Consider the following 26,705-nt stretch of genomic DNA (forward strand, 5'->3'; position numbering starts at 1 on the left):
TTTGCATTGTGTAGAGAAATCAAGTGCATGTAAATATCAGGAAACTCGATTTGTGGCCAAATGTTAATGTCCATGGACCACTGGTTATTTGGTAAGCTGTACGGGTCACTGTCAAGTCCGACTTCCTTTGATTTCAGCAGATAATCTTGCGTTATAATCCCGGTTTCACTGTTTCCCCTACCAGAAGCAGCCACGTTGCGGATGTTTTGCCACTCACTGCGACCGAGGGGGCGTGTCCCAGCGGGAAGGTGATGTCAGTGCATCCCCTCTATTGGCAAATATATTTCAATATTGTTTATTTATTTGTTTGTTTGTTTATTGAAAATGTTTATTGTATTTTTTATTTATTTAAAAAAATTAATATTTTTTTTATTTTTAACTTTTTTCATTTTTTTATCTTTTTATGATTTTTATTTTTTAATCTTTTTTTATTTCTAATTTTTTTATTTTATTTTAAAAAATTTTTTAAATAGTTCTTTTTTAATTTTTAACTTTTTTTCATTTTTTAAAATCTTTTTATGATTTTTATTTTTTAATCTTTTTTTATTTACTTTTTTTTTTTATCACCCCACCGCCATTCTCTCTTAGCCCGTCCCTTGTATTCTATCCCTCGGTATTGCCCATGCGGTTTCATTCGGGGTAGGATTTCTCAGAAAGGTCATGGACAGGGATGTGAGTAAGCTGTGCTTCAGCAAATCAATCGTTTGATAAGTTATTGAGTGTTTCTACTGTGTCCGCTTGATTTTCTTTTCTCAGTTGACTTCGTTATCGTCACTGGTAAAAAATTTGGCATTTATCCCAAAAAAAAAATTCCCTGCACCCCTACCGCTGCCCTGCCACAGTCTGTCCCTCGCGTTCTCTCGCTCTGTGTCACCCATTTCATTTGCGGTAGGAGTTCACAAAAAACGCCATCAACAGAGGTGCAAGTAAGATGTGCTCTCGACTGACACAAGCCAGACTGTTCATAAAAAGTTTTAGATATTACTGACATGGCAGCTTCCTTTCCTGGTTGTTATTTAGCTAAAGAGCTGGTCCAGACAAGTCAGCGTGGCTGTGTAAACCATCACATCTATTTTACAGCATCTAAAGCTTCTATTTTACAATGTTCATGTTGAGCTTCCCCGTCAGGATATTCTTATACTGTGTAATGGTAGGAACTCATGTGGAAGTGGGCAGTCAGTACTCGGCCTGTACTTTCAGTTACACGTTTGAGTCAGCGATGACAATGATCCCGCATGGTTCTGTTCACAGCAAAGTCACACAACAATTGTGCTTCACATCTACAGCACTGTATATCCTTTTTTCCTCAGTCGTCATTTTGAAGATGATCGCTGGGATCTGGTAAATGACCCTTGACCAGCTCTTTGGCTCACGGAAGTTTCTTAAAAAAAGGACCCAACGTCTATTTTAGCTGTTTCCCCCAATTTTTCTTAAATTCTAGTATAATACTCTGTTTATTATTACTAACGAGGTTATTATGTGGCTTGTACCTTTACAGCGGGACGGCGAATAAACATTTTCTGTCCGCATGGAGCAGTGAGGGGCTCTGGTAGCTTCAGGTCTGTCTCAGCTCCTGCTCCTCATCTGCATTAAAAGACCATAAATGCTCCCTCGTTCAAGCCAGTCTATCAAAATGGTGTCTAAAAGAGCCTAAAACCTCAGCGGTTACCCCCATGTGGAAAATAGAAGAGTCGCTAAGTAACAGTTGATGTCAGCGATCCACCTTCCTACATGAATGCCTCGTGGCTCTGGAGGGGGAAGCCGTGGTTCTGCATGTGGGATAACTCCTCCCATGAATCATAATATGGAGTAGTGAGTGATGGAGGAGTCACTGTTGTTTCTCCCATTCTCTCTCTGTCTCTCTCTCTCTCTCTTTCTCTCTCTCTCTCTCTCTCTCCCTCCCAGCTGTGCAACGGCGGCTCCGTCACAGAGCTCATCAAAGGCCTGCTCATGCGAGGCCAGCGTCTGCAGGAGCCCGTCATCGCATACATCTTGTACGGCGCCCTCTTGGTAAGACGGCCCCGCTGAAAAGCCGGTAATGACGGGGAGGAGGCAGCGTGGGTACACCCACGGTGTGTGCCGAGGATTTATTTAGACAGGGGGGTGGTGTGCCGGGGCGGGGGGAGAGGGGGCGTGTAATGGATTTCTCCCCCCCTCTTTGAACAGCTGGGGTTGTACGATGGCACTTTCCCCGCGTTGCACGCAACAAGATTCAAACGATGCTAATCACAAATGACCGATAACGGGGCCCAGTGATGCACGCTTAGCACGTGTGTGTTTTCTCTCTTGTGGCTTGCAAGGGTCTCCAGCATTTACACAACAACAGGATCATCCATCGTGACGTCAAAGGCAACAACATCCTCCTGACAACCGAGGGAGGAGTCAAACTGGTCGACTTTGGTAACGGCCTTTGTTTGCTTGTTGGGGGGGGGGGGGTGCGGCTTTGTGAGTTCATGGCGTGTAGAAGGAGACTGATGCACAAACAACATCTCGGGTCTCCTCTCAAGTGTTTTTGTCCGGTCATTGTGAGACGAACGGGTCCTTTGCGGCGGTCGACTTGTAATGTATGAAAACGGTCCACAGTGGCGTTGTTTGCTAAGAGCATTTGATGAAACCGCACACACACACACACACACACACACACACACACACAGGTCTTTTTAATGTGCTGCACATTTCCCCTCTTGCTCACCATAACATCTTTTTATTTCACGGACCACAGCCTTAACCCACGGCTATTACTGCGCATTTAAATGACATTATTTGATGCTTTGCATATTAAAAGGAAGCTGTTATGGCAAATGACTTGGAGTCACCCGAGGCGTGTTCGTGTCCTTTGTGTCTCGGAGATGAAGTGGACCCCCGCTGATAAAAATCTGTCTCACTTAATCTGAAATGATTATTGGCCAGCGTCGCTGCCGTGTGGCGGCGGGGCTGCCACAAAAACACACGGCAAAAGGTGGCGATCGAGTCCCGAGAGCCCGTTTTTACTCGCGAGCACACAGCTATAACTCACGCATTTCTCACAACCTTGGTTTCAGGGGTTTCTGCTCAGCTGACAAGCGCACGTCTGCGGAGGAACACGTCAGTGGGAACCCCCTTCTGGATGGCTCCTGAGGTCAGACCGGATGTTTCAGTTAGACAAATATCCCCTTTCTCTCTTGCCCGAGGGCAGTAATACAGTTTTCACTTGAAATTTGTCATAGAGATCTTTATATATATATATATGTGTGTGTGTGTGTGTGCGATAGAGCGAGAGAGAGCTGTTCTTCCTGTGTAACAGCCTCCTGTGTCATTGTGTATCCCCCCCCCCCATGGACGCAGCTCTAGAGGTCGCCTCAAGGTTAATAGCTGGGAGTCGGCGGCCCCCAGCTTACCGTGTGTTAGAAATGAGCTGCGGTGATTGGGCTGGTACAAGAGGACCTCAGGGGCAATTAGAATAAACCCAGCTGTAAAGTGTAGTGCCAGTAATAAGTATTGATGGCAGCACTGAGAGGCCCCACACTGAAGGCAGTTCGGCCGACCTACCTCGCCACGTCCAAATCTTGTTCATGCCTGGAAATCTGAAATTCCCGTTGGAGTGTCTCAACCTTAAGCAGCAGCTGTCACAAGTAGGATTCACTAGTAATAAAGTATGTTGTGTCATTGTCCAAAGCTGGTGTGTTGCCATTTTATAACCACCCCCCCCCCCCCCTAAGACCAGTCGAGTTTTGTCCGAGGGTTTTCTGGGTTCGCGTGGATGTGAAGACGCCGTAAAAAACGACCCTCAGAACAAACGAGACGGGTAGAAGTGGCCGAACTGCCCTCGCCTGACAGGCAGGTGTTGTTCCCACTGGCGTCCTGGAACAGCGGCTTTTCCCAGGATTCAAAAAGGGAGGGCTGCAAGACAGACGTTGTGCGGCGCCTGTCTTAACTGTTGTGTGTTGTTGTTGTGTGTTGTCGTGTGTTCCTCTCGGGGCAGGTCATCGCCTGCGAGCAGCAGTACGACTACTCCTACGACGCCCGCTGCGATGTGTGGTCCCTCGGCATCACGGCCATCGAGCTGGCGGACGGAGATCCCCCGCTGGCAGAGATGCATCCGGTCAAAGCCCTCTTCAAGATCCCACGGTGAGGACACTAGAGGGCGCTCCCTGCACACACACGCACACAGTAGAATGCCTTGTATTTGTTTCCGCACAATGACGTGCTGGGCTTTTACAGCAGACCGCTGTGTTACCGAGGAGGCGGTAAAAGGAGAACAAGTCAGTCAATATCAGGGCCTTTCCCCTTCCAAATGGCAAAGTGTAGTTTTTGCTGAATTCGGGTGCGAAATTTGATTGTAAAGATGAGTCAGGCCTATATCAGATGTTTGTGGTTTGATGCATACTCATAACTTTGGTAACACTTTCTATGAAGCTTGCATCTATAACGCCCTATAAGCATCTATAACACCCTATAAGCATCTATAATGCCCTATACGTGTAACTATAAGTCATTGTAAGATTCATTATAACCATGTATACGCCCTCACAACACCTCATAACCACCTTTATGACACATTATGTCAATTTAAAACGGATTTATGCATTATAAATATGTCATCATTAGCCTGTTTATCTGTCAGATGTCATAATGCATCATAGCCGACTTGTTTTGCTGAAGTTTTGTAGAGATGCATAATGAGACTTCAGTGCCATTTCACAGTCTTCAGCCATAGCCATTAGTCATTGTAATACACATTATAGGAAAGTATGGGCGTTATAGATGCAATGCATGCTTATAGGGCGTTATAGATGCTTATAGGGCGTTATAGATGCAGGCTTCATAGAAAGTGTTGCATTCCTGTCTCGCTGTCTGGAAGGCTGCGTCTGCTGAGTAACGGAGTGGCATTGTGCTTTAAAACCCGTGCTGCTGTGGACACAAAGCCTTTCTTATGACCGTCTCAGTGCCCTGGTGGCGTAGGCAGTTGACATTTTATGTTATCAGCACAATCGTGGAATCGTTCCCCACGAAGGTAAAGATGTGGCCTTCTGATTGCAGTTTGCATCAGTGATTACCTCCTTTCACATTGAGATGAGACCGTCAGTAGCCAGTTGTCACAATGCTATCTCCTCGCTGCCACGCCGGAGGAGGAACATGCCTGCCTTGTAACGTGGGACTTACAGCCGCTACCGCTGCAGTTGACCACAAAGAAATTCAACAAGAAAGCAAAATGGGTCACAGCAATTATGAGATGGAGGTGGCTGAGAGGAGGGAGTCTTGGTCAGATGGAGGCTACCAATTCAGCATTCCCAGACGAAGTTAATTCTCAAATTTGGAGGACGCGTGCACTTTTCGTCACCTTCTAATCTACACCTCTTTTTTTTTTTTTTTTTTTAGATCAGGAGTACAATGGGGATTGTATTTCTTTTGGGGGGGAATTAAAATAGCAAGCCGCAGATGCAGGAATGCCTTTGAGTGCTCGTCGCGCTCGCCCGTGTAGCAGGTGATGGTACTGGCACAGTAAACGCCGTTATCGGAGGTTTAGCAGTCGCCACGATAAGAAGGGGCATATGCATTTCCTTCCGCTTATATCTAATCCCGATCCATTACCGCGGTTTACGGAGGCTGTCGGGCCGCAGGAAGGAGTTGAGGAATTGCAGGAATGCGAGCGGCATCAGACTCGTGGCCAGTGAGGTGGCAGCACCGTCTCCTTTCAAACCAAAAAAAAAAAAAAAAAAAAAAGACATTTGGCGCCGGTCCATGAATTGAACGACCCGTGGGTTGGGCGGTTCGAGTATAAATCACACCGTGAGTGTTTTGAACCGTGAAATGATTCCGTTAACATGTCATTTATCTTAAATATATTTTCCCGCCGTTGCACTCCGGCACTCAAAACCACGAGCCGAGGGCTCTGTGGGTTTCCCGCACTCTGTAAATTCCCCTCTAAATAGGGTAATGTGTTTTACCTTTGAGCCAGTGACAGCAGCAGCACATTTATAATCATACACAGGGATTATGGCGGTTTTTGATGATGGTAAAAATGTTCCGTCCATTCGTCTCCCTGCTTCTATAGATAGCATGTTGCGTGTGCCCCGGCGCTCCGTCTTACACGCACAAGCCGTTAACAGGGGAGATTATCCTGATAAAGCGTTGTCCTTGGCTTGTATGCATTTCATGGGATCCATATAGGCACTAAAGCACGCAGCGGGCATTTTCGCCGCTCTGATATTTGACAGTTGCACACGGTGACGCATTCCCAGGTCTCGCTGCTCACGTTGTCATGCAGCATATCCCTTATCTCGCATCCCTAGCCATTTTTTATTTCTTTTTCTGTTTGAAACCCACCTAACCCACCTATGCAACCCAGTTTAGATTCAGCTGGTGCGTTGTTCTCATAGAGGTAGGCTGTGCTATGCCAGTGGTCGTAGTTCTTGTGCATTTGCATTGACCCCTTTTGATTCTCCCACTTCTTTTTGTTTTTGTGTGGCATTTTTTCCCCGTTTTTCTCCCCAATTGTACCCGGCCAATTGCCCCACTCTTCCGAGCCGTCCCGGTCTCTGCTCCACCCCCTCTGCCAGTCCGGGAAGGGCTGCAGACTACCACATGCCTCCTCCCATACATGTGGAGTCACCAGCCGCTTCTTTCCACCTGACAGTGAGGAGTTTCACCAGGGGGACGTAGCACGTGGGAGGATCATGCTATTCCCTCGCCCCCCCCCCCCCCGAACAGACGCCCCGATCGACCAGAGGAGGCGCTAGTGCAGCAACCAGGACACATACCCACATCCGGCTTCCCACCCGCAGACACAGCCAATTGTGGCTGTAGGGACGCCCGACCGAGTCGGAGGTAACACGGGGATTCGAACCGCCGAGCCCCGTGTCGGTAGGCAACGGAATAGACCGCTACGCCACCCGGATGCCCGTCTCCCGTTTCTTTTACGCTTCATGGTCATAAGCCCACATGGGAGAATCCCTTCTTTTATCAGGCAGAACATGTGGTAGCCTTTACTGTCACTGCGTTGACGACTGAGGCAGGTGGCGCGGCGGGCACCGTTACCGTCCTCGTCCAGTTGTGCTCACGCAGGTGTTTCAAGATGGACTTCAGATGGTTTCTCTGGCGGAGGTGAAGTGGTTCAGGTCTGTGATGGAGGGTTACCTTGCTTGGCCTATTTGAGCAGGAGAAATACTTGGTCCTCGCCTCGCACTTGTTTGGTATTTGTAAGTGGCTAACACACATTATGGTTACAATAGTGTTGTAAAACCGGGCCCATTTTCAAATCCTAAGTAAAAGTGGACGTTGTCGCGCCGGTCAAACGTCTCGGCTGTCTCCGAGAGACAAGCCACGGCGAGATCTCCCTCTGTTGTCTGCTCGTCGCCGCCGCCGGCGGCTCGCTTGTAATTTTGTGGGCCGCGTGTGACATACATGAGGGCCTCGGTGCCCATGAATGGGGTTAATGGGGCATGGGAAAGGGTAAAGTTGTAAAACCGTTAACTGCAAAATTAATTATGCGAAGTCGAGGTCAATGAGGGTCTCAAACGTTCCAGTTTGCGGGAAGGTGAAACCGCGCAAGCCCGTGTTGCTTGTGTTGCACGGCACACGGACGTGTCCTTTTAAAGTCCACAGAAAGACGTAAAACCACTGTGAAGGTCACACGTGATCGGCGGAGACGTCCGGGGCGGTGTTTATTGGGCCAGATCCCTGGAGGTATTAGTCACATATTTAACTGCTTGTGTCTGTCTGAGGGACGACCAGCGAGCGGGTAGATGGCGGCGGTGACTGATGGCTTGTCAAAGCCAACAAAGGTTAATCAGATCACGGGCCCGGCAGGCGGAATCCAGACCGGTGTTCTGGTGAGAGACCCGTCGCCCACAAATAAACAAACAAACAACTAAATGAATGAAAACCCACATCTAAGATGATGGCCGTCGAGAAGAACAGTCAAGACGAGGGGTGTCGACGCCATTTCTGAGCTTTCTTTCACGGGGGTCTTTCGTTCTTTCAAGGCGTGAGAAGGGAAGTGGGGATCCGTACCCAGCCTCGCAGGACATGTGTGTTGAATAAGGTCATTGTGAAGGCCCTCGTCGGTGCATATCGTAGAGCGAGGACGGGGTCGGTCTATAGACTGGGCCGGTGTGCACCTGGTCTGTATTTCTGTTATGAGTGACGGTTGATTTCTGTCAGAACTCATTTTTCAGTCCTGTGGCTTGTTGCTCATGCTAAGCCTTTTATTTGTGGAGAGCTTTTTTTTTTTTTAATCCCTTTTTCTCCCCAGTTGTACCCGGCCAAGTGCCCCACTCTTCTGAGCCGTCCCGGTCGCTGCTCCACCCCCTCTGCCGACCCGGGGAGGGCTGCAGACTACCACATGCCTCCTCCCATACATGTGGAGTCACCAGCCGCTTCTTTTCACCGGACAGTGAGGAGTTTCACCAGGGGGACGTAGCGCGTGGGAGGATCACGCTATTCCCCCCAGTCCCCCCCCCCCTCCTGAACAGGCGCCCCGACCGACCAGAGGAGGCGCTAGTGCAGCGACCGGGACACACACCCACATCCGGCTTCCCACCCGCAGACACGGCCAATTGTGTAGGACGACGCCCGACCAAGCCGGAGGTAACACGGGAATTCGAGCCGGCGATCCCCGTGGTTGCTAGGCAACGGAATAGACCGCCACACCACCCGGACGCCCAGTGGAGAGCTTCTGTTGACATCACGTCCGCTCCTTAGTCTGTCATGGACGGACTGAAGAACGAGTCGCCGGACTAAATGTGTGTCACCGTGGGGAAGTGGTCGGTCTTACTCGGCCTCGGCTGTCTCTGGTGTTCCACAGGGACATGTGACCTTAAAGTGGGAGTCTATCTGTTTCGAAGGGTAAAGCGTCTGCACACGTCAACAGATTCACATGTTTTGTTATCTAATTGCTGTGCAAACATTTTGAACCCTAATCCATAGTTCTGTTACCCCCCCCCCCCACACACACACACTCACTCATTTGTCTCTTCGCCGAGGGGAGTAATAGTGGGTAATATATTGACGTTGTGGCAGTCCTGACCTCCGACTGGAAATATCTGGTTGACGATCCAATCGTGACTGTGGCGTCTAAATTCTCCATCTTTGATTCAGTTATTCGGTTATGTCCTGCGGACGGCTCTGTGTGGTGTCCGGCACGCTAGCGCGGGGCGGCGTTGACGGTGAGTTTAAGGACAAGATAAATGTGGCGGCAGGTCTCTGTGCTCATTCATGTGTGCACAAAAGAGCTGCTGGTGTTCTGGCAGCAGTGATGGATGAGTTGAAACTTGGAGTGGGTGGTCTGTTCTCCCCATATGAGTCTTTATTTTGGCTCTGTATTCTCTCGCTCTCTCGGTTTCATCTAAAGGCCGTCGCGGTTTTACTCTGGTGCCACATAGAGGGTAGACACTACAGACACTGCAGACACTGCAAAGTAGAGGCCGGTTTTTCCTGCAAAGAAGTGACGTGTCTATCTTTGCAGGAATGAAAAGCTTAAATTTAGGTTCGAGCTCTCATTTGCAGGTGCATATTTGATTAGCTTGGGATTTCTGTAGCAAGGTGCAGCCCAGTCCTCCTGCAGTGGTTCGCACCCTTTTTAATGGCACTGATGATCAGCAGTTGCTGTCTGCACCGGCTGGCAGTATCAGGCAAGCTTGTGACGTGTTCTTCCTCATACCTGTTTAATATGCCACTAAAATAAACCGTCTAGCATTTTTTTTTACTGTACTTTTGGCTGTCCGGAGAGTCACGAATAAAGAGTAAGGATACCAACACGGGGCTCGTCGGTTCGAATCCCCGTGTTGCCTCGGGCGTCGCTACAGACACAATTGGCCGTGTCACTGTGGACTCCTGGGTGCTAGTGCATCGTTGACCTGGGGGAGAGATGGCACCAGGATGCACTATGGGAAGAAGACAAGCCGGCGAGGCAGTGTGATGCTCTGGGCAGTGTTCTGATGGGAAACCTTGGGTGCCGGCATTCATGTGGACGTTACTTTGACACGTACCACCTCCCTAAACATCGTTGCAGACCAGGTCCACCCCTTCATGGCGTCGGTATTCCCTGATGGCGGCGGCCTCTTTCTCCAGGATAATGCTCCCTGCCACGCTGCACACGTTGCTCAGGAATGGTTTAAGCAACATGACAAAGTGTTCAAGGTGTTGCCTTGGCCTCCAAATTCCCCAGACCCTGTCCGATCGAGCATCTGTGGGGATGTGCTGGAAAAACAAGTCCGATCCATGGAGGCCCCACCTCGCAACTTAAGAGGACGTGAAGGATCTGCTGCTAACGTCCTGGTGCCAGATACCGGAGGACACCTTCAGAGGTCTTGTGGAGTCCATGCCCTGACGGGTCAGAGCTGTTTTGGCGGCACGAGGGGGGACCTACACAATATTAGGCAGGTGGTTTTAATGTTTTGGCTGGTCGGTGTATGTACACTACCGTTCAAAAGTTTGGGATCACCCAAACAATTTCGTGTTTTCCATGAAAAGTCACACTTATTCACCACCATATGTTGTGAAATGAATAGAAAATAGAGTCAAGACATTGACAAGGTTAGAAATAATGATTTGTATTTGAAATAAGATTTTTTTTACATCAAACTTTGCTTTCGTCAAAGAATCCTCCATTTGCAGCAATTACAGCATTGCAGACCTTTGGCATTCTAGCTGTTAATTTGTTGAGGTAATCTGGAGAAATTGCACCCCACGCTTCCAGAAGCAGCTCCCACAAGTTGGATTGGTTGGATGGGCACTTCTTTGAGCAGATTGAGTTTCTGGAGCATCACATTTGTGGGGTCAATTAAACGCTCAAAATGGCCAGAAAAAGAGAACTTTCATCTGAAACTCGACAGTCTATTCTTGTTCTTAGAAATGAAGGCTATTCCATGCGAGAAATTGCTAAGAAATTGAAGATTTCCTACACCGGTGTGTACTACTCCCTTCAGAGGACAGCACAAACAGGCTCTAACAGGTACTATTTAATGAAGATGCCAGTTGGGGACCTGTGAGGCGTCTGTTTCTCAAACTAGAGACTCTAATGTACTTATCTTCTTGCTCAGTTGTGCAACGCGGCCTCCCACTTCTTTTTCTACTCTGGTTAGAGCCTGTTTGTGCTGTCCTCTGAAGGGAGTAGTACACACCGGTGTAGGAAATCTTCAATTTCTTAGCAATTTCTCGCATGGAATAGCCTTCATTTCTAAGAACAAGAATAGACTGTCGAGTTTCAGATGAAAGTTCTCTTTTTCTGGCCATTTTGAGCGTTTAATTGACCCCACAAATGTGATGCTCCAGAAACTCAATCTGCTCAAAGAAGTGCCCATCCAACCAATCCAACTTGTGGGAGCTGCTTCTGGAAGCGTGGGGTGCAATTTCTCCAGATTACCTCAACAAATTAACAGCTAGAATGCCAAAGGTCTGCAATGCTGTAATTGCTGCAAATGGAGGATTCTTTGACGAAAGCAAAGTTTGATGTAAAAAAAATCTTATTTCAAATACAAATCATTATTTCTAACCTTGTCAATGTCTTGACTCTATTTTCTATTCATTTCACAACATATGGTGGTGAATAAGTGTGACTTTTCATGGAAAACACGAAATTGTTTGGGTGATCCCAAACTTTTGAACGGTAGTGTATATCTCAATACTTCTCGTCTGTCAGTACAGCCTGAAAAAAAGCCCTTTTAACAGGAATTCTTTTAAGCGTCTTTTAAATGTGTTTTAATTCATCGTTGCCGACGGGGGATTATGATGATGATCTGAGCTCTTCCCGGCACGAGCTCGTGTGTTTCACCGTTTTCATGATTTCCCAGCCCTCAACTCCCCCCCCACCCCCCCCTTACGCCTCCTTCCGTTGTAAAGCAGACACCTGGTTTAAAAAGAGAGGGAGTCACACTTTTAAAGTTGGACTTATCTCCCCCCCGTGACACCGTCGAGCTGAGTGAAGCAGTCGGGGGAACGGCGCTGCCGTGGAAAAACGCCTCGCGGATCGCTCGTACGAATTAGCAAGGCGTTTTTATGTCACATGGGAACTGGAGGAATTACGAGGCCTGCACACTTAAGTATCCTACTGCTCTCGCACATTTGCATTTGATTTTTGTCTTCCGCCGTGGCTTAGTCACAGCCCTGCGAGTGCTTCTGACACCTCTCCCATTTCGCCCCAATCCACTCTGACGGATGTTTGACAGCACCAGCGCTGCCTGGACCTGGATTTGAATAAGCCATTTGTGTTTACAATATGAGCCGGCGCTCTTCACAAACACCGAACGAGCCCGAATCTGCGAAGCACAATGAGGGCCCTCGGCGGCGTTATCAGAGGCGAGCTGGTGTGTTGGGTGTGTAACGTAGACGCCGTGCGGTGCAGCAGCATCGCGGCGAGAACGTGGCTCCGGGCTCGTATTAGAGGTCGCGCTGAGGCAGTCACCGCCTTTCATCTGCGCTTCAGAAAGGATTGCCTGTCTGAATCCTTATCAGAGACCCGACTAACTTAACGCCAGCGAGAATGACACGTTTTGTAACCCCCCCCCCCCACCCCCTCAAAAAGAAAAACAGAGACGTCAAATAGGTTGTCATTAAAGGGTGGAACTGAATTTCAACTGCCGCTGGATGTTTTGTGATGAAGGAAAGGAGAGGAGGGCGTCCGGGTGTTGGGGTGGTCTATTCACGGGGGTTGTCAGTTCGAATCCCCATATTACCTCCGGCTTGGTCGGGCGTCCCTACAAACACAACTGGCCGTGTCTGCGGGTGGGAAGCCGGATGTGGGTAATGTGTCCTGGTCGCTGCACTAGCGCCTCCTCTGGTCGGTCAGGGCACCTGTTCGGGGGGGGGGGAATAGCGTGATCCTCCCTCGTGCTACGTCTCCCTGGCGAAACTCCTCACTGTCAGGTGAAAAGAAGCGGCGGGCGACTCCACATGTATGGGAGGAGCCATGTGGTAGTCTGCAGCCCCCCCCCCCCCGAGCAGCGCCCGGGGCGGCTTGGAAGAGTGGGGTAATTGGCCAAGTACAATTGGGGAGAAAATGAAATGAGAGTAATTTGTTGTTAATGTTTGTTTTGTTTTTTGTTTTTTTAAACCTTCAGCTCTCGCGGTTTGTAGTAGGTTGGTTTTTATGTCTCGAGCCGGGAAAAAATGGCGGTAACTGTCAGTCTCCTTGACTTATTGATTGGATTGGTTAATTGATATACGTATTTACACCAGGTTTAGTTCTGTTTTCCTGATTGGAGCAAAAGTCTCAGTGGCCTCCATTTGTCATCCATTTGGCAACTCCTAGCAGGAGTCCAGCCTCGGCCCAGCGTGTGCGGGCACGGCTTGTCTGACGTCATGCACAGGAGAGCAATTTGAGGCTGTCCTCCTCATTATCGATGTCCCCCATAAATGCTGCTGACAGAGGTGTAACTGGCTCCCATAACTTTTGGCTCCCTGTGGCAGCTGCTCCCTGCCAGACACTGCAGAAGCTGTTATCGTTCTGTCACTTTCTCCTCTGGCTGCTGTGAAACCTGGCCATCAACCAGCTTGTCTCCGGCCCAAAAGTCCCAGATTATAGCTCTCACAGGAGCGTCTGACGGTGACGACATACCTGCTATTATTTCTTGGCTCGGGCAATTGCCTCATAGCTGTACTGGCAACAGTGTTGTAAATTAAGTGAATCCACTGTGGTGTCGTTGAGTCAGGTCTTATTCGCCAAGTATGGTCACATATGAGGAATGAGACTTAAGTCACATACGAGGAATGAGACTTAAGTCACATAAGAGGAATGAGACTTAAGTCACATACGAGGAATGAGACTTAAGTCACATACGAGGAATGAGACTTAAGTCACATACGAGGAATGAGACTTAAGTCACATAAGAGGAATGAGACTTAAGTCACATACGAGGAATGAGACTTAAGTCACATACGAGGAATGAGACTTAAGTCACATAAGAGGAATGAGACTTAAGTCACATACGAGGAATGAGACTTAAGTCACATACGAGGAATGAGACAAGTCACATACGAGGAATGAGACTTAAGTCACATACGAGGAATGAGACAAGTCACATACGAGGAATGAGAGTTAAGTCACATACGAGGAATGAGACAAGTCACATACGAGGAATGAGAGTTAAGTCACATACGAGGAATGAGACAAGTCACATACGAGGAATGAGAGTTAAGTCACATACGAGGAATGAGACAAGTCACATACGAGGAATGAGAGTTAAGTCACATACGAGGAATGTGACTTAACACGCTGCTCTCAGTTACACATAACATTGTACACAGGAGATGTGCAATTATGAAGGAGCTAAGTATAATGTTAGATATCAAAATCAGGGTGTCCGGGTTGGCGTAGCGGTCTATTCCATTGCCTACCAACACGGGGATCGGCAGTTCGAATCCCCGTGTTACCTCAAGCTTGGTCGGGTGTCTGTACAGACACAATTGGCCGTGTCTGCGGGTGGGAAGCCGGATGTGGAGATATGTCCTGGTCGCTGCACTAGCGCCTCCTCTGGTCGGTCGGGGCGCCTGTTCGGGAGGGAGGGAGAACTGGGGGGAATAGCGTGATCCTCCCACGCGCTACGTCCCCCTGGTGAAACTCCTCACTGGGGGGTGAAAAGAATCAGCTGGCGACTCCACATGTATGGGAGGAGGCATGTGGTAGTCTGCAGCCCTCCCCGGATCGGCAGAGGGGGTGGAGCAGAGACCGGGACGGCTCGGAAGAGTGGGGTCATTGGCCCCAGGTAAAACTGGGGAGAAAAACGGGGGGTGGGCAAAGATATCAAAATATAAATATGATAAGGGCAAAAGTAAAAATATGAGTGCAGATCCAAGTATGAGCAATACGTATTAGAGGTGTAACAAAATAGGGGGCGCTCTAAGTATGCTTTGAAAAGTTGAGTTACGGTGAGGCACGAGTCGTCCAGTGTTGCACAGTAGTAAAGAACATTGCACAGATCTTGTTGCATAAATTATTAAACAAGTTCGTTATTCGGTTTGTGCAGGAGGGCAAATTGAACGAACGTGGTTTGCACTCCTGCACCTACAAGTGCTGTAACTATCTGACTTGTGTGTCTGATGTAATTTGAAAACAGTGTGTTGTGTTGCTCTCTTTCAGATGCTCGGCTGTCTGGTACGGTAGAGAGAGCGTGCCGCTGTTGAAAGGATTGATCATTTTTGTTTGTCTGCTTTTTTTTCTGATCTTTTTTTCCCCAGAAATCCCTCTCCCACATTACGCAATCCAGACCAGTGGTGCAGAAGCTTCAGCCACTTCATCGGCCAGTGAGTGCCCTCTCCCCTCCACCTGTCCTCTCTCTGCTACCAAGTCTCATTCGGTGGTCTTCCTCATATACAGGCGAATACACCTGAACGTGAGGTTTTTTTTCAATAAACCGGGTTCCCTTTTAGTAAAGATGAAGAAGTCACATGCAGAGAGAAAAATATGTTCTTATTCTAAAAAAGGTCTTGGAAATAACTTGCTCAGTAGTGTGGTCGTCTCTCATGCCGGGTTGTTGGTACAGAGGCGAAAGTCCCAACTGTGGTGAATGACACCTGTAACGCCATCTTGTCAGCACCCAGGTCTAGGTTTAAGCACTTTTGGTAAGTGCTTTGAATCACTCACATCTCTCTCTCATCTCATCTCATCTTCAGCCGCTTTTCCGGGGACGGGTCGTGGTGGCAGTAGGCTAAGTAGGGCACTCCAGATGTCCCTCTCCAGCTCCTCCCCCAGGAGGAGCTGGAGGGGACATCAGGAGGAGCTGGAGAGCCCTGAATCACTCACATGTAGGATCATACAGTTGTGTTCAAAATAATAGCAGTCCAACATCACTAAGCAGATCAATCACTGTTTTTGGTAGAAATTATATTTCTACATGGCAAATAACGTACTAGTAGGTGTAGTAGAGTAATAGAAAACCAACAGACCCAACAGTCATGACATGCATGCTGCTGATTCTGTGTAATTGCATCATTAATTGAAAGGGGCGTGTTCAAAATAATAGCAGTGTGGAGTTCAATCAGGGAGGTCATTCAGCTGTGAAAAAACAGGTGTCAAACGGGTGGCCCTTATTTAAGGACGAAGGCAGCAAATGTTGCACATGCTGGTTCTAGTGCATTTCTCTCTGAAAATCTTGAGTAAAATGGGCCGTTCCAGACGTTGTTCAGAAGAACAGCGTGCTTTGATTAAAAAGTTGATTGGAGAGGGGAAAACATATAACGGAGTGCAGAAAATGATAGGCTGCTCAGCTAAAATGATCTCAAATGCTTTAAAATGGCAGCCAAAACCTGAAAGACGTGGAAGAAAACTGAAAACTACCATTCGAATGGATCGAAGAATGGCCAAAATGGCAAAGACTCAGCCAATGACCAGCTCCAGGGAGATCAGAGACGGTCTGAAGTTACCTGTGAGTACTGTAACAATTAGAAGACGCCTGTGTGAAGCCAAGCTTTTGGCAAGAAGCCCCCTGCAAAGTCCCACTGGTGAGAAAACGACATGTGCTGAAGAGGTTACAATTTGCCAAAGAACACATCGACTGGCCTAATGAGAAATGGCGCAGCATTTTGTGGACTGATGAAAGCAAGATTGTTCTTTTTGGGTCTAGGGGCCGCAGACAGTTTGTCAGACGACCCCGAAACACTGACTTCAAGCCACAGTACACTGTGAAGACAGTGAAGCATGGTGGTGCAAGCATCATGATATGGGAATGTTTCTCATACTATGGTGTCGGGCCTATTTATCACATAACGGGGATCATGGGTCAGTTTAAATACATCAGAATACTTGAAGAAGTCATGTTGCCTTGTGCCGAAGAGGAAATGCCCTTGAGATGGGCGTTTCAACAAGACAATGACCCCAAACACATCAGTAAGCGAGCAGCATCTTGGTTCCAGACCAAGAAGATTAACGTTATGGAGCGGCCAGCACAATCCCCGGACCTTAACCCAATAGAAAACCTGTGGGGTGACATCAACAATGCTGTTTCTGAGGCAAAACCAAGAAATGCAGAGGAACTGTGGAATGTAGTCCGATGGTCCTGGGCTGGAATACCTGTTCACAGGTGCCAGAAGTTGGTCGACTCCATGCAACAGAGATGTGAAGCCGTCCTCAAAAACAGCGGTTATACAACTAAATGTTAGTTCAGTGATTCACAGGAACGCTAAATCTTCAAGCATTTTTCAGTTTATGCAGTAAATGTTTGAGTTTGTAAAGAAAAATGCAGACACTGCCATTTCTGTGAACAGCCTAATATTCCCTTTTCTTCACTTTCTGTAAAGGAATAACACATTTGATCCTTTTTTTGTTCCATGTTTTGATTGGGGATAGAATGTGCAGTGTTCCCAATGCATTTGCGTGTATGGAAATAAAAGCTATCATAAGGATTTCGAGCTTTACTCACACTGCTATTATTTTGAACACAACTGTATATCCTCATCTGCACTTGTAAATTGCAAATCCTGCACATTTCTTTCAGTATATGTTTATTTTCTATATTTCTATGTATGTTTTCTGTTTTTGGATTTTTTCCCCCCTTTTTCTCCCAGTTGTATTTGGCCAGTTACCCCACTCTTCCGACACTGCTCCACCCCCTCTGCCGATCCGGGGAGGGCTGCAGACTACCACATGCCTCCTCCCATACATGTGGAGTCGCCAGCCGCTTCTTTTCACCTGACAGTGAGGAGTTTCACTAGGGGGACGTAGCGCGTGGGAGGATCACGCTATTCCCCCCAGTTCATCCTCCCCCTCGAACAGGCGCCCCGACTGACCAGAGGAGGTGCTAGTGCAACGACCAAGACACATACCCACATCCAGCTTCCCACCTGCAGACACGGCCAATTGTGTCTGTAGGGACGCCCGACCAAGCCGGAGGTAACACGGGGATTCAAACTGGCGATCCCCGTGTTGGTAGGCAACGGAATAGACCGCTACGCCACCCGGATACCCCCATTTTCTATATTTCTATATTTAGACCAAACTGTAGACAGGATTTGTGGCACAGTGGTTAACGCGGTCGCCTCACAGCAAGAAGGTCCTGGGTTCGAGCCCCGGGGTAGTCCAACTTGGGGGTCGTCCCAGGTCATCCTGTGTGGAGTTTGCATGTTCTCCCCGTGTCTGTGTGGGTTTCCTCCGGGGGCTCCGGTTTCCTCCCACAGTCCAAAGACATTTAGGTCAGGTGACTCGGCTGTACGAAATTGTCCCTAGGTGTGAATGTGTGTGTGTGTGTGTGTGTGACGGCCTGTCCAGGGTGTCTCCCCACCTGCCACCCAATGACTGCTGGGATAGGCTCCAGCATCCCCGTGACTCTGAGTAGGATAAGCAGGTTCGATAATGAATGAATGTAGACAGGATACTTGATTATGAACCTGTATCGTACAACAATTAGAATATATATATTTTTTAATATTAGCAGTGGCGGCTGGTGCTAAAAAATTTTTTTTGGGGGGGGGCAATTTAGCTTGGTGCAGCACACCTGACAGCTGCTTTAATGTCCACACAGTCACAGAGTTATTAAGAAGGACAGTGTGGCCTATAGATGTTATCAGGGTTGGTAGACGGCAGTTGATTGACAGTCGAGACGAGGCGTGTTGGTGGGTGTGAACATGATTGACAGCCAGGAGAATTGTCCAATCGCATTTAATCAAAACACATTAAAACAATACCAATTCACTGCCAATAACAGTGGGAGTGTCTGGGGCGGCACAGAACAGCGCCCCCTAGAAGATCTGAAGAAACCAATCAGACAGCAGCCTCAGGTCACCTGCTCACCACAAGTTTGAGGGCTTACATAAGGTATGGTTTGGCCGGCGCCCCTCACCCAGGAAGTAGATGTATTCAGACAGAAATCAACCAAATACCATTTGAACCAATATTTAAGGCTGCTGACAGGCGCTCACAGACTGAGAACACTTTTATTTCATCATTATTTGCATTATACAACTAAATTATATTTAACATGTTTAAGCAGATTTTCACCTCCTGATATTTGAAGGGGACGGCACCCCAGCGCCCTGTACTGGCCAGCCGCCACTGAATATTAGTGGTAAGACATTAACATTTAGGACAGTAAATTAGTGTGTATGACCTCTTAGATACAGGACTGTTAAAAACAACATAGGGTATTTACAAATGACTCATTTATTTTTCACCACCATAAAATGATTCAGAAATGAGTACGAATGAAGGTGTTTTGTATCGATTTCAGTAGGTACAGCTTAACATTTTCTGCTTTGTCAGCTTTAAATGTGCATGTAAACACACGGAAGTGAAAGTGTTCATAGACCGCGAGATTCTATCAGCCCTGTTGTCTTTCTCTTCATTGCTTTTCATTTGTGTAAATCTGCCACAGAAGAACAAACTCATTCCCCTGAATTATAAGTTCCATCGCAGGTCCAGATAACTTATCATGTCCTTCGTCCCGCAAAGCAAATAACGTCAGCGGTGGCCTGTAATGGTTGTTCAGAATATACAACCTTAATATCGCCCGTGGAGGAGTAGGTTAGTGCAACAACACAGAGAGGGAAAATCCATTTATTTGGGGGGGGGGTTATTTGTGGGACACGGTTTTTGTCTCACGCTTATGTTATAATCAGGGCGGGATTGCACTGAATTGGAAAAAATAATTGAAAAAAAAAAAACCAAAGGGAAGAAGAGGAGTAGTGTCAGCGGCCTCGGGGCCTGTTGGTTTAGTCTAGCGCCTCTTGAACGTCGTAACGCTGTTATTGATCAGTCATAACCAAGTCAAACGCATACTCAAAACATTAAGCCCATCAAATCAGCAAACACATGTACTGGTCATTCCATTTATATATATATATATATATATATATATATATATATATATATATATAGTTTTTTTTTACTGCACTGTGCAATTGCAATGCTTTTGAACCAGCGATTTTTTTTTTTTTTTTAACGAAGCACTGTCATGTGGGGTAATGGATCACATGATATTGTATCAGAAATAATCTCCTCAAACAAAGCCCGCCAGGGTACAATATAGGGAGCCTGGACAATGTTATCAAGCTTTGCAGGCTGTTTGGGAAGCCTTTTCAGTTCTCCGTCAGACCTCAGTGTGTGTGTGCATGCGTGTGTTTGTGTGCGTGTGCGTGTGTGTGTGTATATATGTGGTGTGTATGTGTGTGGAGGGATGTTGTTTCTCAGGATAATGAATGCATCACCACTGTCTGCATTTGTGCAGCCGAGGAGCCTCCTCCTGTGACAAAGTGGCCCGACGTTGGCCATCATGGCAGCAAAGCATCACTAATGGCAGCGGGCTCTGCTTAATGTCCTGATGCTAATGAATTCTCAGAATTAACTTGCAGACCTGAATACACTGATAAAAGAAACCGAATTTCAGCCTGGATTAGGTAGTAGGAATTAAATCGCTGTTTTTCCTCTTATCTTGCACAAGCCTTCATTTGCTAGTCTTGTAGCACTTAGAAGCATATTCAAACACTTAAGTCCTTACATGAGCAAGCAGATGAGCAACGTAACGGTTAATGGCTATTCTAATGCATTTTTAAAAATATAGACAGCCTTTTACTCATCTTTTTATCACTGCATCCCATTGCGGCTCATTGCTGTACAGTTAATTCCAAGTTCAATCTCTCATCAATCAGATATGTTCAGAAACATCACCCACAAATGTTGAGCTGGACGCAGTGTTTTGTTTTCAACATACCATTCAGGGCATACGATAAGCACAAACAGCATAATTTCTGCAGATAAACAATATAACTTCTGCAGTAAACTGTTAACTTCTGCAGATAAACACCATAGCTTCTGCAGATAAACACCATAACTTCTGCAGATAAACACCATAACTTCTACAGATAAACAGCATAACTTCTGCAGATAAACAGCATAACTTCTACAGATAAACACAATAAATTCTGCAGATAAACACCATAACATCTGCAGATAAACACCATAACTTCTGCAGGTAAACACCATAACTTCTGCAGATAAACACCATAACATCTGCAGATAAACGCCGTAACTTCTGCAGGTAAACGCCATAACTTCTACAGGTAAACAGCATAACTTCTGCAGATAAACGGCATAACTTCTGCAGATAAACAGCATAACGTCTGCAGATAAACACCATAGCTTCTGCAGGTAAACACCATATTTTCTACAGATAAACAGCATAACTTCTGCAGGTAAACACCATACCTTATGCAGATAAACACCATAACTTCTACAGATAAACAGCATAACTTCTGCAGATAAACACCATAACTTCTACAGATAAACAGCATAACGTCTGCAGGTAAACGCCATAACTTCTGCAGATAAACAGCATAACTTCTGCAGATAAACACCATAACTTCTGCAGGTAAACACAATAAATTCTGCAGATAAACACCATAACATCTGCAGATAAACGCCGTAACTTCTGCAGGTAAACGCCATAACTTCTACAGATAAACAGCATAACTTCTGCAGATAAACAGCATAACGTCTGCAGATAAACACCATAGCTTCTGCAGGTAAACACCATAACTTCTACAGATAAACACCATAACTTCTACAGATAAACACCATAGCTTCTGCAGGTAAACACCATAACTTCTACAGATAAACACCATAACTTCTACAGATAAACAGCATAACTTCTGCCGGTAAACACCATTACTTCTGCAGATAAACACCATAACTTCTGCAGGTAAACACCATAACTTCTGCAGGTAAACAGCATAACTTCTGCAGGTAAACAGTATAACTTCTGCAGATAAACAGAATAACTTCTGCAGATAAACACCATAACTTCTACAGATAAACACCATAACTTCTTCAGATAAACACCATAACTTCTGCAGGTAAACAGCATAACTTCTGCAGGTAAACAGCATAACTTCTGCAGATAAACACCATAACTTCTGCAGATAAACACCATAGCTTCTGCAGGTAAACACCATAACTTCTGCAGGTAAACACCATAACTTCTGCAGATAAACACCATAACTTCTGCAGATAAACTCCATAACTTCTGCAGATAAACTCCATAACCTCTGTAGGTAAACACCATAACTTCTGCAGATAAACACCATAACTTCTGCAGATAAACTCCATAACCTCTGTAGGTAAACACCATAACTTCTGCAGATAAACACCATAACTTCTGCAGATAAACACCATAACTTCTGCAGATAAACACCATAACTTCTGCAGGTAAACAGTATAACTTCTGCAGATAAACAGAATAACTTCTGCAGATAAACAGCTAACTTCTGCAGATAAACAGAATAACTTCTGCAGATAAACTGCTAACTTCTGCAGATAAAAGCCATAACTTCTGCAGGTAAACGCCATAACTTCTGCAGATAAACGCCATAACTTCTGCAGATAAACACCATAACTTCTGCAGATAAACACCATAGCTTCTGCAGGTAAACACCATAACTTCTGCAGGTAAACACCATAACTTCTGCAGATAAACACCATAACTTCTGCAGATAAACTCCATAACTTCTGCAGATAAACTCCATAACCTCTGTAGGTAAACACCATAACTTCTGCAGATAAACACCATAACTTCTGCAGATAAACACCATAACTTCTGCAGATAAACACCATAACTTCTGCAGGTAAACAGTATAACTTCTGCAGATAAACAGAATAACTTCTGCAGATAAACAGCTAACTTCTGCAGATAAACAGAATAACTTCTGCAGATAAACTGCTAACTTCTGCAGATAAACAGAATAACTTCTGCAGATAAAAGCCATAACTTCTGCAGGTAAACGCCATAACTTCTGCAGATAAACGCCATAACTTCTGCAGATAAACGCCATAACTTCTGCAGGTAAACGCCATAACTTCTGCAGATAAACGCCATAACTTCTGCAGATAAACAGCATAACTTCTGCAGATAAACAGCATAACTTCTGCAGATAAACGCCATAACTTCTGCAGGTAAACGCCATAACTTCTGCAGATAAACAGCATAACTTCTGCAGATAAACGCCATAACTTCTGCAGGTAAACGCCATAACTTCTGCAGATAAACGCCATAACTTCTGCAGGTAAACGCCATAACTTCTGCAGGTAAACAGCATAACTTCTGCAGGTAAACAGCATAACTTCTGCAGATAAACAGCATAACTTCTGCAGATAAACACCATAACTTCTGCAGATAAACACCATAACTTCTGCAGATAAACAGAATAACCTCTGCAGGTAAACAGCTAACTTCTGCAGATAAACAGCATAACTTCTGCAGATAAACAGAATAACTTCTGCAGGTAAACACCATAACTTCTGCAGGTAAACGCCATAACTTCTGCAGTTAAACGCCATAACTTCTGCAGGTAAACAGCTAACTTCTGCAGGTAAACAGCATAACTTCTGCAGATAAACAGCATAGCTTCTGCAGATAAACAGCATAACTTCTGCAGATAAACAGCATAACTTCTGCAGATAAACAGCATAACTTCTGCAGATAAACAGCATATCTTCTGCAGAAAAACAGCATAACTTCTGCAGATAAACAGCATAACTTCTGCAGATAAACAGCATAACTTCTGCAGATAAACACCATAACTTCTGCAGATAAACACCATAACTTCTGCAGATAAACAGAATAACCTCTGCAGGTAAACAGCTAACTTCTGCAGATAAACAGCATAACTTCTGCAGATAAACAGCATAACTTCTGCAGATAAACAGCATAACTTCTGCAGATAAACAGAATAACTTCTGCAGGTAAACACCATAACTTCTGCAGGTAAACGCCATAACTTCTGCAGTTAAACGCCATAACTTCTGCAGGTAAACGGCATAACTTCTGCAGGTAAACGCCATAACTTCTGCAGGTAAACGGCTAACTTCTGCAGGTAAACAGCATAACTTCTGCAGATAAACAGCATAGCTTCTGCAGATAAAAAGCATAACTTCTGCAGGTAAACAGCTAACTTCTGCAGATAAACAGCATAACTTCTGCAGATAAACAGCATAACTTCTGCAGATAAACAGCATAACTTCTGCAGATAAACAGAATAACTTCTGCAGATAAACAGCTAACTTCTGCAGATAAACAGAATAACTTCTGCAGATAAACTGCTAACTTCTGCAGATAAAAGCCATAACTTCTGCAGGTAAACGCCATAACTTCTGCAGATAAACGCCATAACTTCTGCAGATAAACACCATAACTTCTGCAGATAAACACCATAGCTTCTGCAGGTAAACACCATAACTTCTGCAGGTAAACACCATAACTTCTGCAGATAAACACCATAACTTCTGCAGATAAACTCCATAACTTCTGCAGATAAACTCCATAACCTCTGTAGGTAAACACCATAACTTCTGCAGATAAACACCATAACTTCTGCAGATAAACTCCATAACCTCTGTAGGTAAACACCATAACTTCTGCAGATAAACACCATAACTTCTGCAGATAAACACCATAACTTCTGCAGATAAACACCATAACTTCTGCAGGTAAACAGTATAACTTCTGCAGATAAACAGAATAACTTCTGCAGATAAACAGCTAACTTCTGCAGATAAACAGAATAACTTCTGCAGATAAACTGCTAACTTCTGCAGATAAACAGAATAACTTCTGCAGATAAAAGCCATAACTTCTGCAGGTAAACGCCATAACTTCTGCAGATAAACGCCATAACTTCTGCAGATAAACGCCATAACTTCTGCAGGTAAACGCCATAACTTCTGCAGATAAACGCCATAACTTCTGCAGATAAACAGCATAACTTCTGCAGATAAACAGCATAACTTCTGCAGATAAACGCCATAACTTCTGCAGGTAAACGCCATAACTTCTGCAGATAAACAGCATAACTTCTGCAGATAAACGCCATAACTTCTGCAGGTAAACGCCATAACTTCTGCAGATAAACGCCATAACTTCTGCAGGTAAACGCCATAACTTCTGCAGGTAAACAGCATAACTTCTGCAGGTAAACAGCATAACTTCTGCAGATAAACAGCATAACTTCTGCAGATAAACACCATAACTTCTGCAGATAAACACCATAACTTCTGCAGATAAACAGAATAACCTCTGCAGGTAAACAGCTAACTTCTGCAGATAAACAGCATAACTTCTGCAGATAAACAGAATAACTTCTGCAGGTAAACACCATAACTTCTGCAGGTAAACGCCATAACTTCTGCAGTTAAACGCCATAACTTCTGCAGGTAAACAGCTAACTTCTGCAGGTAAACAGCATAACTTCTGCAGATAAACAGCATAGTTTCTGCAGATAAACAGCATAACTTCTGCAGGTAAACAGCTAACTTCTGCAGATAAACAGCATAACTTCTGCAGATAAACAGCATAACTTCTGCAGATAAACAGCATAACTTCTGCAGATAAACAGCATATCTTCTGCAGAAAAACAGCATAACTTCTGCAGATAAACAGCATAACTTCTGCAGATAAACAGCATAACTTCTGCAGATAAACACCATAACTTCTGCAGATAAACAGAATAACCTCTGCAGGTAAACAGCTAACTTCTGCAGATAAACAGCATAACTTCTGCAGATAAACAGCATAACTTCTGCAGATAAACAGCATAACTTCTGCAGATAAACAGAATAACTTCTGCAGGTAAACACCATAACTTCTGCAGGTAAACGCCATAACTTCTGCAGTTAAACGCCATAACTTCTGCAGGTAAACGGCATAACTTCTGCAGGTAAACGCCATAACTTCTGCAGGTAAACGGCTAACTTCTGCAGGTAAACAGCATAACTTCTGCAGATAAACAGCATAGCTTCTGCAGATAAAAAGCATAACTTCTGCAGGTAAACAGCTAACTTCTGCAGATAAACAGCATAACTTCTGCAGATAAACAGCATAACTTCTGCAGATAAACAGCATATCTTCTGCAGAAAAACAGCATAACTTCTGCAGATAAACAGCATATCTTCTGCAGAAAAACAGCATAACTTCTGCAGATAAACAGAATAACTGCTGCTGATGTGCAGAGACTGGTTAGTGTCACAAAGTGAAGGGACATCTCAGCAAACACTGTGCGCAGCTGATAGGGCTTACTGTTGTACCAGAGCTGAGTTTGTTTGGACTTGGGGCCATGGTGATGATGACCATGTGGTATCCAGACAGTAGAGAGAGCGAGGGATCTCTCAGTGACCCAGACTCAGAAACATGAGCGAGGAGCTTCCGGCCGGCTTCCCACTGAGTGTGTGGCAGAGCTAACTCAGAGGGCAAAAAAATTCAACTTAAAAAAAAATCAACTTTCTACAATGTTCAGGTGAATGCTCACCTTTAAGCTTCGTCCTATTTTTGAGTATTTAAAACCTTTAATGCGGTATTTTCCTTAAACAGTTGCCTGTGTCTGAGTGTCCCAGTTTCCAAGGGTTTCTTTATCTCTCGAATGATGGACTATGTGATGAAGTCACTGTGTGTTTTTGTGTTTGCATGTGTGCATGCGTGTCTGTGTGGGTCTCTGTGTGTGTGTGTGTGTATGTGTGTGCAGGTGTCTGATAAAGGATTTTGAGGCACGTCCATCTGTGACTCACCTCCTGGAGCACCCCTTCATCAAGCAGGCCCACGGCAAAGACGTGGCGCTGAGTCAGCAGCTGGCCGTCCTAATTCAGGAGCAGCAAAACCTGGGCTGCAAAACCAAAACCAAGTAAGTCCCAGAAAGCGGTCGCCATTGTTTGATTTTCAGTTCTAAAACTGCTCTCAGAACAAATGACACGCCGACGGGACCAAGTTGGCCACATTTCACTTGTGCCCTTGTGTCAGTGGTGTCAGTGGTGTGCTCTT

At 45.7% G+C, this 26,705-nt stretch overlaps 1 protein-coding gene across 1 annotated transcript in view; it reads left to right on the forward strand.

Annotated features, from left to right (window-relative positions):
• Positions 1–26,705, forward strand: part of myo3b (myosin IIIB) — an 87,861-nt gene that overhangs the window by 9,333 nt on the left and 51,823 nt on the right. The window contains exons 4-9 of the mRNA XM_056289562.1: positions 1,906–2,010; positions 2,301–2,400; positions 3,042–3,118; positions 3,962–4,107; positions 15,154–15,219; positions 26,413–26,568. Of these exons, the coding sequence (XP_056145537.1) occupies positions 1,906–2,010; positions 2,301–2,400; positions 3,042–3,118; positions 3,962–4,107; positions 15,154–15,219; positions 26,413–26,568 (650 nt within the window). The remainder of the gene's footprint in view (positions 1–1,905; positions 2,011–2,300; positions 2,401–3,041; positions 3,119–3,961; positions 4,108–15,153; positions 15,220–26,412; positions 26,569–26,705) is intronic.

Source organism: Lampris incognitus, chromosome 11 (assembly GCF_029633865.1).
Source record: "Lampris incognitus isolate fLamInc1 chromosome 11, fLamInc1.hap2, whole genome shotgun sequence".
Classification (NCBI taxonomy): domain Eukaryota; kingdom Metazoa; phylum Chordata; class Actinopteri; order Lampriformes; family Lampridae; genus Lampris; species Lampris incognitus.